Source organism: Tiliqua scincoides, chromosome 1 (assembly GCF_035046505.1).
Source record: "Tiliqua scincoides isolate rTilSci1 chromosome 1, rTilSci1.hap2, whole genome shotgun sequence".
Classification (NCBI taxonomy): domain Eukaryota; kingdom Metazoa; phylum Chordata; class Lepidosauria; order Squamata; family Scincidae; genus Tiliqua; species Tiliqua scincoides.
In genome coordinates, this window is record NC_089821.1 from 230515650 (window position 1) to 230531683 (window position 16034).

Sequence of the window (16034 nt, forward strand, 5' to 3'; positions counted from 1 at the left end):
TAGAAATCAGGCTACTGAAGGAAAGTGAAATTTTCTACCCCAATAATAGCATGAGGGTTTTTTGCAGTAAATGTCTTTTTTATTTGATTTTGCATTTTTTTAGGTAGTCCGCTATTTGGCTGGATGTGGTTTGCAAAGCTGCCCTTTGCTAATTTCGAAAGGATACCCAGATATTGGATGGAATCCAGTTGAAGGAGAACGATATTTGGATTTTCTTCGTTTTGCTGTTTTTTGCAATGGTACTTCAGGAGTTTATGCATTATTTGTATTTTTTGTTGTTCCTAAGTAATGACTTGTATCCAGATTTGCCCTTCCACTAGCACAGCAATTTTCAGCCTTTTTCACCTCACGGCACACTGACAAAGTGCTAAGATTGTCAAGGCACACCATCCGTTTTTTGGGAATTGTTAAGGCACACTGCACTGTTAGCAAGTGGCTCACATCCTCCAGTGTCCCTACTATTTTTTAACTATATTTGTGTCGGCGTTCCCCTCCTCCCCCGAGTTCCCAGCTTACCCAGGGAGGAGGCTTCTGGACCAGAGCAGAGGCAGCAGCCTTCCCAGCCCTCTCAGGAACAACCCTGGCAACTCCAGGTGAGAGGAGGTGGGACGGAAACAGAGAGAGGAAGGGGAGGAGGTGTGGTAAGCCCAGGGAAGGGCAGGCCCAGAGACAGGCCCTTTTTATACCATCCCTGTGAGGGAAGGGGAGGGGCCAAGGGGAAGGGGTCTGCCCTACATAAACCTGGAGACCAGGGATGACAAGGCAGTTGGGAGTTAGAAGAGCAGGCAGGAGGATCTGCTGCTAGCAGCCCCTGCTCCTGACTAATAAATGCTGCCAACCCAAAGAAGGGGAACCGGGTGACGCAACCCCCCCTTCTTGCGGGGAACAAGTCTGAGGCCTCCATAAGGGGTCACCCTCAGAAAGGCCAGGTGGGCCCTCCCCTCCCCCACAGGGAGGCCTCACATCTGGTGCTGTGACTCGGATCCCGCCGGAGGCCAGCAGGGTCCGGCCCCCCACCCCAACCGCCAGAGATGTCAGACCCTTCTGACTTGGCCCAGTTCGGGAAGTGGCTGACGGAGCACCAGAGTCAACTGGTGCAAGAGCTATACCGCCAGTCGCGGGCCGACCAAGGAGCGCTCCTGCAGAAAATCGAGGATGGGCTTGCGGCTAGGATGGCTGCCAGCGCTGCTGCGGCTGCCCCGGGTGGAACTCTGCAGTTCAAAGTTGCCCGCCTCTTGCCAGAGGATGATATAGAGACATATTTGACCACATTTGAGAGGACGGCCACGTTGGCCCGCTGGCCACGCACGCAGTGGACTTACATCTTGGGCCCTCATCTATCAGGACCAGCAGCCACCATGTGGAGGACAATGCCGCCCAATGACCTAGCGGATTATGACAGGTTGAAGGATGCCCTGTTGGACCATTACGGAATATCGGAGGACTTCTTCTGCCTCCGGTTTCGCGCCATCCGGTATACCCGGGGAAGCCGGCCCCGGGCTGTCATAGCCGAGATGCGAGAAGCGGCCCTCAGGTGGATGAAGCCCACCACTGAAGAGGGCCGTGCCATCGTGGACAAGCTGGTACTCGACCAAGTATATCACGTGATGCCCTCAGAAGCCCGACTTTGGGTCAGCCGACACTGACCCGCTGACCTAGGGACTGCGACGAAGCTCTTTGAGAACTTTCTAGATGCCGAGGCCGCCGAAGGACGTCAAGACCCTCAGAGTGAGACACATGGCGCTGCAGGTGCTAGGGGCAACTCCCGCCCCCCTCTTGAGGGACGGGCCCACTCTGGCCCACGTGGCCGCTTTTATGGCTTGCCTCCAGGTGGACCTGTGACCCCATGGGCAAGGACTGACCCTGAGAGGGCCATGGCCCCCCTGCCTTCCCCGGTTCGGTCACCCAGGCCCAGACTTCAGGGACCGCCGCCCCCACTGCCAAACATCGCCGAAGGACCGAAGGAGGAGGCATGGCGTGGCCCCTGCTACACCTGCGGGCACATGGGTCATTACAAGCGTGATTGTCCCTTCATGGAATGTGACCTTACGTTGATGGCAGCAGGTGAGGGGCGGGCCAGACCAGTGCGCCCAGCGCCCCTAGTCATGAAGGTCAGCCTAGGACAAAAGGAATTGACGGCCTTCCTGGACTTGGGCAGTGCCGTTTCAATGATTCGGGCTCACCTCCTACCAGCTGACCTCCCAGTTCTCCACTGGACGAACGTGGCCTGCCTACACCGACATACCCAACGCCTCCTGGTGGTGAAGGTGACTCTACGCTACCAGGACCAGGCGCATGAGGTCGATTTGGTACGAGTGGAGGAGCTGCCCTACCCCATTCTTCTGGGCCGGGACGCGCGAACCTTTCACAGTCTGGTGCGGCATGCTGTAGAACAGGCTGAGGGAACGGTCCTGGCCTCAGAAGAGGAAGACCCAGGCGAAGGTCCCTCGACTAGGGCACTGACACCAGAGGTACTGCCCGATGCCCCCGTGGAGGGACTGGCTGCCGACCCCCGGTTCCGGCAGGCACAAGAAGAAGGTCCAACCCTGGCCGACCTCTGGGACAATACCGCCGTGAATGAAGGGCAGGTAATTGACCCCCGGTGGGCAGAACGCTTTCCCCGGATTGAGAGGGAGGCGTGGCTCTGGTGGCGGGTGGTACCTTCCCAAGAAAAAGGCGGCTTTGACAAACAGCTGGTTGTCCCCCGTGAGTTTAGGCCACAGATCTTACACTTTGCCCATGATGCTGACTGGGCTGGACAACCGGGGTCGCAGAAAACGATGGGCTGGGCTTTGCGCTATTTTTTCTGGCCCTCTTTGGTCCCTGACGCCCAGGCCCATTGCCGCACCTGCTCTACTTGCCAGAAGGGAAATGCACCATGACCACCCCGGGCCCCCTTGTGCCCTTTGCCGGTGGTTGGAACGCCATTTGAACGCATTGCCATGGACTTTGTAGGGCCTCTGCCAAGGACTGCTAGGGGGCACTGTTATGTGTTGGTCGTGATGGACTATGCAACCCGCTATCCCGAGGTAGTACCCTTATGGGGGATGCAGGCCTCTGGGCTGCAAAAACCCTGATGCACCTGTTTGCCCAGGTGGGCTCCCCAGTGTGATACTGACAGATAGAGGGAGACCCTTCACGTCAGGGGTGCTAAAGGTGTTGTGTCAAACCTTGGGCATCAAACAAAAATTCATGGCCATCTACCACCCCCAAACCGATGGCTTAGTGGAACGTTTCAATCAGACCCTTAAGGCGATGATTCGGAAGTTGGCCCTTGACCGGCCCACCCGGTGAGACTTGTATCTGGACGCAATCCTCTTCGTGGTCCGAGAGACTCCCCAAGCATCGACTGGCCTTGCTTCTTTTGACCTGCTATATGGACGTCGGCCCCGTGGCCTGCTGGCAATACTCCGAGACAGATGGGCTCTGCCAGCAGCAGCCCCACCCCTACCTGTAGGGGAGTACATGGCCCGACTCCGAGAGACCTTAGAGACGGCTCAGGCCTTGGCTCAACAGAACCTCCAACGCGCCCAGGACCAACAGAAGCGCTACTATGACCACACTGCCCGGGTATGTTCCTTCCAGAACAATGACCAGGTCTTGGTACACGGGTCCCTCTTCCCAAACCAGCCAGGAGGACCCTGGAGGGGACCGTTTCCCATCACCCAGGTCGTGGGGCGGTGTACTTATGAGGTCCGCTGCGGGCTGCGACCCTCTCAAAAGCGGGTCATACACGTGAACCAATTGAAGGCATGGCATGAACCCTTTCCTGACCCAGCGCCTGCGTTTACAGAGCTGCTGGTAGACCCCGGGGAGGAGGGGTATGGATGGGATACTCGAGCCCCGGCCGCGCCAACACTGCCCTCATTTGGGGCTACTTTGTCAGAACACCAAATGACTTAGCTGAAGGCCCTGTTAAATGACTTCCCCAAGGGGTTTTCCAAGACCCCAGGCCGGACTCATGTCATACAGCATGAGATACCGACAGAGGTAGGGGCGGTGGTCCGGACTGCCTGGAGACCACTTCCGCAGAAGTGATGGGAGGTGGTGAATCAAGAAGTGGAGGACATGTTGCACCTTGGCATGATTGAACCGTCGCACAGTGAATGGCGCAGCCCCATCGTGCTGGTACCCAAACCGGACGGCACTGTCCGTTTCTGCATTGATTTTCGTGAGGTGAGTAAAAAGGCCAAATTTGACGCGTACCCCATGCCACGGGCAGAAGTCCTGTTGGACCAGGTAGGAGAAGCCCAGTACCTGTCCTCCCTGGACTTTACAAAAGGATATTGGCAAGTACCTCTCCAACACCAGGACCGGGAGAAGACCGCCTTCGCCACCCCCCAGGGGCTCTTTCATTTCACAGTCATGCCTTTCGGACTTCATGGGGCGGCAGCGACATTCCAACGTTTGGTTGACCGTGTGTTGAGGTCCTGCCAGGCGTTTTGTGTTGCATACATCGATGACATCCTGATCTTCAGCAAAACCTGGGAGGAGCACTTGGATCAGCTCCACAAGGTCCTGGCAGCCCTAAACGAAGCAGGGCTATGGGCTAACCCCAAGAAGAGCCTGTTAGGAACAACAGCTCTCCGTTTCCTGGGACACGTAGTGGGACAAGGCCGGTTTGCGCCCCAACCCGAGAAGGTGGATGCCTTGAAGACCTGCCCTCCACCCCGAACACGGAGGCAGCTGCAACAATTTCTTGGACTTGCCGGATACTATAGCCGTTTCATTCTCCACTTTGCCTCCCGTGCCAGCCCCCTGACTGATCTGCTAAAGGGACCCACGCGGAACCCGATCCCATGGACTGCTGGAGCCCACCGGGCCTTTGAGGACCTCCGAGAGGCCCTCCTTGGGGACCCAGTTCTACACAGCCCGGATTTTAGCCGGCCCTTTATCGTACAGGCCGACGCCTCATCGACAGGACTGGGCGCTGTCCTGGCACAGGAGTATCCAGATGGAGAGCAATCTGAAGCATATCTCAGTCGAAAGCTGCAACCGGCCGAGCGGCGGTACACCACCATAGAACGGGAAGCGTTGGCCGTGAAGTGGGCCATTACTGCCTGGCGCTATTACCTGACTGCTAATCCTTTCATCCTTGTGACGGACCACGCGCCCCTCCAGTGGATCCATCGGGTCAAGGACCACAATGACAGGGTGCTCCGCTGGTACCTGGCCCTGCTGCCCTTCTCCTTCTCTATCCGGCACCTCAAGGGCGCGCTGCACCGTAATGCCAACTGCCTCTCTTGCCTCTTCGACGACGGGTCTGCTGAGACCCCATCAATGTGTCGGGGTTCCCCTCCTCCCCTGAGTTCCCAGCTTACCCAGGGAGGAGGCTTCTGGACCAGAGCAGAGGCAGCAGCCTTCCCAGCCCTCTCAGGAACAACCCTGGCAACTCCAGGTGAGAGGAGGTGGGACGGAAACAGAGAGAGGAAGGGGAGGAGTTGTGGTAAGCCCAGGGAAGGGCAGGCCCAGAGACAGGCCCTTTTTATACCATCCCTGTGAGGGAAGGGGAGGGGCCAAGGGGAAGGGGTCTGCCCTACATAAACCTGGAGGCCAGGGATGACAAGGCAGTTGGGAGTTAGAAGAGCAGGCAGGAGGATCTGCTGCTAGCAGCCCCTGCTCCTGACTAATAAATGCTGCCAATCCAAAGAAGGGGATCCGGGTGACGCAACCCCCGCTTCTTGCGGGGAGCAAGTCTGAGGCCTCCATAAAGGGTCCCCCTCAGAAAGGCCGGGCGGGCCCTCCCCTCCCCCACAGGGAGGCCTCACAATTTGTTACTTTTGAGAAACAATACAAAACAATATACAAACACAAGCCCATGCACACAAAAACATTAACAATCTTATCAAAAATTCAGCATTCTATTACCCTGATATACAATGCATAGTAATAATACAACAATACTTTAAATAGATATTGACTATATGTCCCTATAAGTGATCCTCCCCAAACACTCGCAGCACACCAGTGTGCCACAGCACAGTGGTTGAAAATTGCTGTGCCAACAGAACACGTCTTCAGTTTACAGAAGGCTCATTTGGATTTAGTGCAGTGTTTCCCAACCTGGGAGTCACGACCTCCCAGTGCAACAGGAAACACTGAATTACCTCTTAAGGGGAGTGGCAACTGTCTTGATAGAATAGCGGTGATGGCACTTCCAGTTTCATGCTGCCGCCAACTGAGTGGAAAAGGGGCATTTCACACTTATGAGGTGGCGATCTGGAGACACTGCAAAACCTGAGTTCTCACTGCTGTTTGATAAGTCCGAAAACCCCTTTTTTGACTCATTTGGTGGCGGCATGAATGCAGCAATTGCCACTGAGTTGCCACTCCCTGTAACAGTCCCACAAGTGGTTCCCTTACCCTTGCATTAAGTTTGAGAATCACTGATTTAGTGGAAGAGTGTCATGTGAAGAAAAGTATCCCCAACTCTAGAGGGTGTATTTGGCTTAAGACCTTTATTTCATAAAGAATAGGTTGAATTACTTGGGTGTTCTGTCAAATTGTTTGATATTGTTGTGGTTTTAAATGCTGTTTTCTGTTCTGCCTGCTTGCCACTTTGAACAGCTTGGAAAGGTGCTACAGAAATAAGTAATAAGTAAAATAAAAACAGGAACTGGACCTTTCATCAGCCCAGATGCCAACTCTGTCCCAATATCCACTCAGGATAATATTAAGATCTAATACTATCAGGTGTACTATCTGTTGCTCATTCACAAACTCTTTCCCTTTGCAAAAGGCTGGGCTGGTGGTTTGTGCTTTACGTACGTGTGTGTATGTGTGAGTGAGTACAAATACTTACATATAAGCATACACACATGTGCATGTGTGAGTTTTTCCTTCATGTACCACCTTTGTTTCCACTTGGGCATTTTTTTTATATTTGCTGGATTTGGACATTGTTAACTGGTTACTGTCCTGTAGGAGAGAGTGTTGAAGAGAATGCTAATGTGGTGGTCAGATTACTTATTCGACGTCCAGAGTGTTTTGGACCTGCACTGAGAGGAGAAGGTGGGAATGGCCTACTTGCTGCCATGGAGGAAGCCATAAACATATCAGAAGATCCTACAAGAGATGGACCTTCATCAACTAATGGTTTCAATAGAACACCGTAAGTAGAATGGAGCTGATTAATTCCCTCACACCTGTTTTTATGAACACACTTATGGGAATCACTAAAATAAAATAAAACTTAGTACCTGGCCTATAGATATTTGTCCAGAACAAGAAAACACTTAAGAACTCAGCTGCACTTTGGATTGCCGAATGCATTTGACCATATGAAGTCAACATTTGAATCATTTGGACATTTGGCGCATTCTTAACAATCCTATGTTTTATATGGAATCATCAGAATGATGGTTACATAATTTTTAAAATAGTGTTCCTATTTTACACCCACCCCCCCCCCCAAGAAGAACCACAATTAGGGCAGGACCTGCCTTAGGGAAATTTGGTCAATTGTACCCAATCAGGCTGCACAGTGGGGCAGTGCGTGGAGCTCCCACAGCCACCACCTTGTGCTGGGGCTGACTCTCCAGCATGGAATTTTCTGTGCCAAGGCATCATGAGGAGAGTGCAGCAAGTGGATCTTTGCTGTTGGGTGACTCTTCCCCGCCTCTTGGTTCAATTGGCCTGAAAATGGATTTCCGGAAGCAGTGGCTGATGCTGTCATCGTGTCGCAGGCTGCCACACTTTGTACAGGGCGCCATCAGCTCACCGCTGCTGCTTATCCTAGTGAGTGGAGAGCCTTGGGCAGTGGGGCCCTGCAAAAATGTTCTGTACTGGGCCCTGTGGCTCCTGAGGCGGCCCTGAATTAGGGGATATGCTTAAGTGGAAGATGGAGTCCTGGATGAGACCAATGCTTCTGTTGTAGGATAGGTGATTGACATTATATATCTATATGTAGCTTGTAGTAAATAGCAAATACTTCCTTTTGCCTTTGTGAATAGTACTTCCAAAGCAGTATTTTAATTCACTGTGCTTCTATCACATTTTAGAAACAGATAAATCACAGTATGATTCTTTTAAAAAAATGTGCATAATACAATTTACTTAGGGATAGGGAAATATTCTTTCCATGTTTCCTAAATCGCACATGATGTGGATCTTTTTTGTTAAAGTTGTGTGTTATGGGGAAAGGGAGAGGGGTTATCTTTTTTTCAAGTTCTTATGATAGCAGGTAATCCAGCTGTCTGTGTTAAGAGTTCTTTAAACTGTAAAACTGTGAAGTTATGATCCTTCATACATGGGGAAAGATCAGCATAGGACTTGCTGTGACTCTGAGGAGGGATCATGAGAACAATGTAAGAATATAAATGTTAGATTATAGAGCCACATTTTCCAGTGCAGAATTGTTGGATACCTGGAATAAGTTTGCTCCAGAGTATAAGCACACAAGGAACTACTTTTTGACTAGTGGCTCAGTACTATCAACCATAACTGTAATTGACTCTCCCTGGAATATGTATGTTTTAACAAAATATGCCAGGGTTTCAGCCCTAGTTTTGGCAATGTTAGATATCATAACAAATTCAGTTCTGATCATGTGTATTTTTTTGCTTTTTTAATCAATACAAATGCCTTATCTCTTTGTATAATCTTTTTGTGTTTTGTTCCTGTTGGGGGAAAAAATAAACAGAAGTGAAGTGGAAGACGAAGAAGATACTATTCATATGGGAAATGCCATTATGACCTTTCATGCTGCTTTGATTGATCTCTTAGGACGTTGTGCCCCAGAAATGCATGTAAGTTCTCTTCTGTTTCTCATTAGTGTTTATTACACATATTAAAGCAACATCTACCCACTATTAACAAATAACATCAGAGTGTAGTTATCAAATGGTGGTGATGTGTATATATAAATATTACTAAATAAAAATCTATAAAACAATAATGTATGTACATTTTATTATTACTGATGTCAATCAGATAAACAAATTCTTGCTTTTCTCCTTTCTTAGCTAATTCATGCTGGCAAAGGGGAAGCCATTAGAATCAGATCAATTTTGCGGTCTTTAATTCCTTTGGAAGATTTGGTGGGTGTAATTAGCATTCCTTTTCACATGCCAACTATAGCGAAAGGTAAGCAAATTACTGCACAGTTTTTCTTCCATGCTCTGACATTTTAAAAATGATTTGACAATTAAGTGAATCCTATTGGACTGTAATGCTGGCGGAACACTTGTTCTGCCAGCATTAACTGCCTTTCTGCAGTTGCAAAACTTGCTCCAACAGCGTGTGGAGGCACACACTGTTGGACAATTCATCTGGACCTTCTCATGGAGGTAAGTTGTCGGGGGAGGCAGGGTGGGGGAGAGTTAAATGAGGTGGTGACAGAGGGAGGAATGGGATGGGAAGACAAGGAGAGGGTGTGGATCTGCCAGTAATGGCAAGCACCAGAACTGTTCCCTCTTTTTCAAACCTCCTTGCCCCTTCTCAGGCATGTGCCAACTAAAGAGCTGGCATAGGACCGAGGAGGCCTATTGCATAGCGAGAGGCTTACAGAGGGATAAAAGGAAATAATCCCAATATCTCCTCTGAAGCCTCCCAATTCCCCCCCCCCCCCAAGCTGGATATAGTGTGTGCCTTTTGAGGAAAAAGGATAGGATTCAGCTCTTAGTGTTGTATGTGTAGATATTTAAGTGTTCATTGTATGAGTTAGAAGAAATTATATTTTTGGGATTATATTTCTGGAATGTGAGAGCTGTTGATGACTTGAAATGATATGAAAAAATTCACAAATATTTTATTTGAATGGCACTTGCTCTTCCCCTTGTGTGGTACAGTGGAAGACCATGATAGTGATAGAATGATGAGTTTATAGTAATCTAATAAATTTACCTGGAAGGGTTCCTCATGTTTGTCAATGGCAAGGAGAACCACATATATCTTGAAATACTATAGTGGTTGAATTGGGATAACAATAGATTTAGGTTTTGGTTGTTACTCTTTTTTTACTGAGACAGTGAAATGGATTGCCTTTCTGCTTCAAACTTATTTAGAGGATATTCATATACTCAGCCATCTAAAACTTGCACATAAGGATACATCTGTATCATTGACTTACTTCTTTCAGATGGTACTGTGGTAGAACCTGATATGTCAGAGGGGTTTTGTCCAGACCACAAGGCAACCATGGTATTGTTCCTTGACAGAGTCTATGGAATTGAAGACCAGGATTTTCTTCTACATCTTCTGGAAGTTGGCTTTCTACCAGATCTTCGTGCTGCTGCTTCATTAGATACGGTAACAGTTAACTTTTAATTGCTAGTTTCATTCTTTAATCTAGTTCTACTCTGTGCATATATTTTGATTTGTCAAAGGTAGTGTTAATGATTCCTCTAGAATTAGAGTTGTGAAAAAGACTTGGAAACTTGAAATTAGATTCCATGATCTTAGTAGTGGATAATGTTGGGAAAATCTTCAGTAGTCAATGTAACCATAATAGAAATACTACATATTTGTTGTGAGGATGAGTAGAGAAAATGACATTTTCTAGCATTTTTAAATTTAAGGTTCATGCTTACAGTGTGGTTTAAATCAGGGAGCCTTGATCTAGGTATTGAGACATTTCTATAATTGTGAAGTATAATTGAAATTAAAGTTCAAATAAAAGTTTTGCATGGCTGCCCAATTCAGTACTGGACTGCTTTTTTTTCCTACATCACAGATAAGTAAAACATATATCTCTGTTTTTCAAATAACAATTGCCATGAATCTAATTGCATAGATCCTGATCAGTTCATTAGGGGGTCAATATTTGCTTTGGCTTAAGAAATACGTTTGATTTTCCTGTTAATCTCTGCACTTTTAGTAATCAATCAGTACATTTTAATTTATATGATTAGGGCATATTATTTGATATACAGGGCATCCCGCATTGCCTGAGGGTGTTCCATTCCAAGACCCTCTTCGTGGATATATAGCCCGCAGATGATGAAATCTGTGGGTCTTAGGGCCCTTGAATCCTCCAGAGACAACAGGAGTTGTGCTCCCATTGCCTATGGAGGATGTTCTGAGGACTGAGAAGGCAGCGGACAGCCTCCCCAGCCCTCAGAACGTCTTCTAAGGTCTTTGGGAGGCCTTAGAAGGTAACTTCCAGTTTGGGGGGGGGGCAAAGTCACGTTTTAGGTCCTTATAAGGCCTTTTGAGGCCCGAGGAAGCTGTTACTTCTGGTCTCCCACCCAAAAAACCTGGAAGTGACTTTCTAAGGCTTCCCAAAAGCCTCAGAACACCTTCCAGAGGTGATAGGAGTACAGCTTGGGACTAGTGGATGATCAAAACCGCAGGTTTGGGATCCACGGATGATCAAATCTTTGGATCCCAAATCCGTGGGTAGTACAGGCCCACTGTATTTAGTTTTACATGCTAGAGTTTTATATTTTATGTATGAATAATTTTTATTTCTAGCGCATTGCCTTTTATTTTTTATTTCTGTGTTTATATCTTGCCTTGCTCATCATCATATTACTCATCAGATTTTATTCAAGGTGGTTTTCATAGGTAGGCTCTCATAGGCCTGATAAGGCTTTTAGGTAGTCCTATCTTTTAAAGGTGCATTTTCTTCTAGCTTGAAAACTGTGTCTAGTACTTCTCTGTACCTTTGAAATTTCTCTTCTTTATCCTTTTTCTAATAAAATATTACATAATGTAATCATTCTGTAACAATTTTTAGGCAATAAAGTTTGCATGTCTGAATAGCTTTGCAATTTATTCTGTAGGTTGCTCTGAGTGCTACAGATATGGCCCTGGCTCTCAATCGATATCTCTGCACTGCTGTTTTGCCTCTGTTAACTCGATGCGCTCCTCTTTTTGCTGGCACAGAGCACCATGCTTCCCTTATAGACTCCTTGTTACATACTGTCTACCGACTCTCCAAGGGCTGCTCTCTTACCAAAGCTCAACGGGACTCTATAGAAGAGTGCCTACTGTCCATTTGTGGGTAAGGATGTGTTCCTGAGTTTAACAAGAATACAGGATAAAAAATGTCCATTAATTACTTGAGTTATGTACGTATAATAGCAGTGGAGTTGTTGATAACAGTAATGGTTATCCATGTATCACTTTCCTGGTAAAATACTCAGAGTGCTGTGAAATCATAATAGAAAATTAAACCCTTTTAACAATTGCAGTACACACTGTGAAAATAAGCCTGATGGAATTCAGTGCACACTTATCTGGGAGAAAGCTCCACCGACTGCAATTTACCCAAAATTTCTTCTGAGTACACATGCATAGGTTTGTGCTGTTACTTCTGAGTGAACATGTGTAGGATCAGGAAGTACTAATACATTTTGATGTGTTCCTTTAAATTGTGTCTGGTCAGACACCAGCTATACATGGAATAAGTGTTTGTTTCTTGTGCACTGACCTTTAGGGTGAGAGTTGCAAAACTTAAGTGGTTCTGTTTACCATCCTCCATAAAAGGAATATATTTAAGAAGGTTTTTTATTCCTGCCACTATGAGAGCTAGAAATGTATTTGCGTGTGTGTCTGTGTTTTATAAGGATGTGTCTTATTCTTGTACCTTATAGCAATACTGGTGGTATATTATTAATGATACCAACAATATTAATAAGATGCAAGAGCTGAATTGACACCACCACATTTTGATTTTGGGTTACCTATTTTGATAGAAAAAATTGCTTAAGCTTCTGCAGCAGTTCTAGATTCCTCATGTGTGTTGCTGCAAAAATATATTGCTGCACAGAAACGTGTTTCTAATTTTCATTCAAGCAATTTTTCTCTTTGCAGTCAAATGAGACCTTCAATGATGCAGCATTTGTTGAGAAGATTAGTGTTTGATATTCCACTACTAAATGAACATGCAAAGATGCCTCTTAAAGTGAGTGTGATCTTTACCTTTCAAAATATGAAAATGATGTCCCATGAACCTTTAGGAGGAACTATGGCTCTGATAAAGTATTACTGTACGTATCATATAACAAAAATGTTCCATTAGATCTAAGAATATCCAATATGAACTCCATACCACTTAATCTGGAAATTTTATTGGGATTGTTCTGTAGTAAAAGGTTTGAAAATTTTGGTCTAACAGCTCCATTATCTGCTAAGCAAGGCATCAAGGAGATAGCATCTGGTGCTGTGTTGCAAGAGCGACATGGTGAGTTGTGGATAATGCCTACAGGAGCAAGAAAATACCCAGGATATTGTAAGCTATAATGCCTCAGTTCAGGAACTATTTCACACTGGGATGGCCCCATGTCCTGTGGGCTCATCCCATGGTGGGAGGTCTACATCATAGGGGTTGGGCTGGGTAGGTCCTCCATTGTATCTGGTCACCCAGTACAAACATCATACTTGATTTATACTTGTTTTTTCTGAACAATGTTATATCATTCTGATGTGTATATATACATGTGATGGAATGTTATTGGTTAAATAGTGCAACTAATTATAAAATGAAAAGAATTTTTAAAATATTTTCCTAATTTTTTCAGTTGTTGACAAATCATTATGAAAGATGCTGGAAATACTACTGTTTACCAGGAGGGTGGGGCAACTTTGGTGCTGCTTCAGAAGAGGAACTTCATTTGTCCAGAAAGTTGTTCTGGGGCATTTTTGATGCACTGTCTCAGAAGGTAACTTATACATTCATGTTTATAAATAGTGATTCTGAGCCAAAAAGCACAGAATAATGTTTTGATTTTTTTTCTTTGATTTTGGGGGAAATTGCTCTTCTGTTACTGAATTGTCATCTCCTTTTTAAATTCTCTTCTCAGTATAGTTTCATTGCCTGATAATAGAAGAGATATCTAAAGTGACAATTATAATGGAGCAGTATTTCATTGTAATAAAATGTGGGCCAAATTCTTTCCAACTTTCCAGCACCGATGCAGCTGCAATACAGCCCCAAGGTAAGGGAAGAAAGTTCCCTTACTTTGAGGAAACCTCCATGACTGCCCCCCACACTGCAGGATGCAGTGCACACCCTGTTGGGACAGCTGCATCAGTGCTGGAAGATTGAATAGGATTGGACCCTTTATTACCTACTGTGTGTATTAACATTGTTGCTTTTGTGTATTACTCCTTTTTTCCCATATCTATTTTGCATGGCTGATTTAGATGAAATTTCTTCAGTAGAATTTTTCCATTTACAGTAATGCACAATTAATTGTGAAAACAAAGATTTCATTTATGAGCTGTTATGTGGCTGCTCGCTACACTGGCTATGACTGACAGAGGCCCTTTCTTTTTGAACATGTTTTCCTTTTCTCTTGGTAATAGCTCTTCATGCTGCTTTGGAGGCTTCACCTGAAGCTCCCTCAAGTTGAGGAAGCAAGTTGTGGTTACAGAGAAGGGTTTTTCTAGCTGTCTTGGAAGTTTTTATAGGACAAAACACGGGATAAAATTCATCAGTAAATAAGGATAAGAAGACAGTAAGAAGGATGTGTTTCCTGGCCATGCCCCCAGAGGTCTCCATGTTCACTGCTTGTTCACAAGGAGAGCTCTTCCTCTTGATTTAGCTTTGACCAGCCAAAGTGACTCTGACTTCAGTGAACACAGGGAGATAACTTCAGAAGAAGTCATGTATGTTTTATCCTTTCATTTCAGAGTGCTTTACAGAATGCAAACAAATTAATTAGTTACAGCGTAAAAAATAGAAGCATGTTGTCAACAAAAAAAGGTCAATTTAAAAAATAAAATAGATTTTGTACTATGCTTTTAAAAAGTCAACAGAAGATGCTAAGGAACCTGAATTTAAAAAGCAGTTACAGTAAAGTGAAATCCTAAAATACTGAGATTAGACAATACCCTATTAAGTATAACAGCCATGCTAGATCAAAGTACAAGAAACAGTACCTTAGGTAATACAGGGCTAATGATTTTGAGCAAAAAATCAGGCTGTTTCAAATTCACTGCTAGGCATTTTGTATTCTACTTTTTCTCTCCAGAAATATGAACAGGAACTATTCAAACTAGCTTTGCCCTGCCTGAGCGCAGTAGCAGGTGCTTTACCTCCTGATTATATGGAATCAAATTATGTTGGTGTGATGGAAAAGCAGGCTTCCATGGATTCAGATGGGAACTTTAACCCACAACCCGTTGATACTTCAAAGTAAGGAGTTACTCTACTGTAAATGATTTTGATGATATGTATTGTGTAAAGTGTTCAATTTAATATAATACAAAATAATACAGTCTTCCTTGCCAGTCTTACTGGGACACTAGTTCCAGCGGCATAAGGCCCATATAGGATTGGGCTGCCCTAGGCTTAACTTTACCTTGTGACTAGCAAGTTAATGTGAATGAAATTTGGATTGCAATACAATATGGAGGAAAGATAGCTCCCTTGGAAGAAGGCAGCTATGAGAAACAAATACACAAGCTTTCTCTCCATGACAAGGATTTTAGTCCCTTTAGTAGGGTCATCTGTCAGCTGGAAAGAATCCTTTTGCCAGGAAAGGAGCTGGGATGAGTCACAAGGGGAGTCTCAACAGCATTCAGCCAAAGTAGGTTCTGGTGGGTCACTGAACAAAGGCACAGGCTAGGACTTCCCCTCACTAGCAAGACACTAACTTTTTGCATGGCTGGCCAGAAACTCCCATTAGAGATAAAAGAAGGGAGCACTGGTCTACAACCCATGTTGTCTACTCCACAAAGCTGCTCACTAAGAACCCAGCTACATCACAAGATCAACAAAAAGAACCCTGTCTGGTATTTAACATCCTGCATCATAGCAAACAGGCATACCTGACTGGAAGTATGTAGCCCGTGGACCTGTCAGAGGGGGAACTGCATGGGCTTGTATTTGGGCTGGCATGTGATATAAGGTGCCTGCTGCAACAGCCTTCCAGCTAGCCACACACATACACAACCTATGTCCTATACTGCACTGCTGGCACCTGCTGGCATGGCTGTCAATATGCTGCACCAACAGTCAAGATGGCTTCACTCTGGAACTGTAGTAATGCGTAATTCACAAGTAAGTTCTCATTTTCCTCTTTTCAGTACCCAGCCACTTCTGTGCCTCCCTGCAAACTGCTATAGCATGTTCAGATGCTCACCCT

The 16034-nt window shown here is 46.0% G+C and overlaps 1 protein-coding gene across 10 annotated transcripts in view; it reads left to right on the plus strand.

Moving 5' to 3' along the window:
* The window catches only part of RYR2 (ryanodine receptor 2), a 383349-nt gene that overhangs the window by 237609 nt on the left and 129706 nt on the right, over positions 1 to 16034 (plus strand). For all 10 annotated transcript variants that reach the window (XM_066617218.1, XM_066617226.1, XM_066617235.1 and 7 more), the window contains 9 exons: positions 104 to 239; positions 6925 to 7111; positions 8642 to 8747; positions 8964 to 9084; positions 10079 to 10248; positions 11724 to 11944; positions 12757 to 12847; positions 13464 to 13604; positions 14919 to 15082. In XM_066617218.1, coding sequence (XP_066473315.1) covers positions 104 to 239; positions 6925 to 7111; positions 8642 to 8747; positions 8964 to 9084; positions 10079 to 10248; positions 11724 to 11944; positions 12757 to 12847; positions 13464 to 13604; positions 14919 to 15082 — 1337 coding nt within the window. The remainder of the gene's footprint in view (positions 1 to 103; positions 240 to 6924; positions 7112 to 8641; positions 8748 to 8963; positions 9085 to 10078; positions 10249 to 11723; positions 11945 to 12756; positions 12848 to 13463; positions 13605 to 14918; positions 15083 to 16034) is intronic.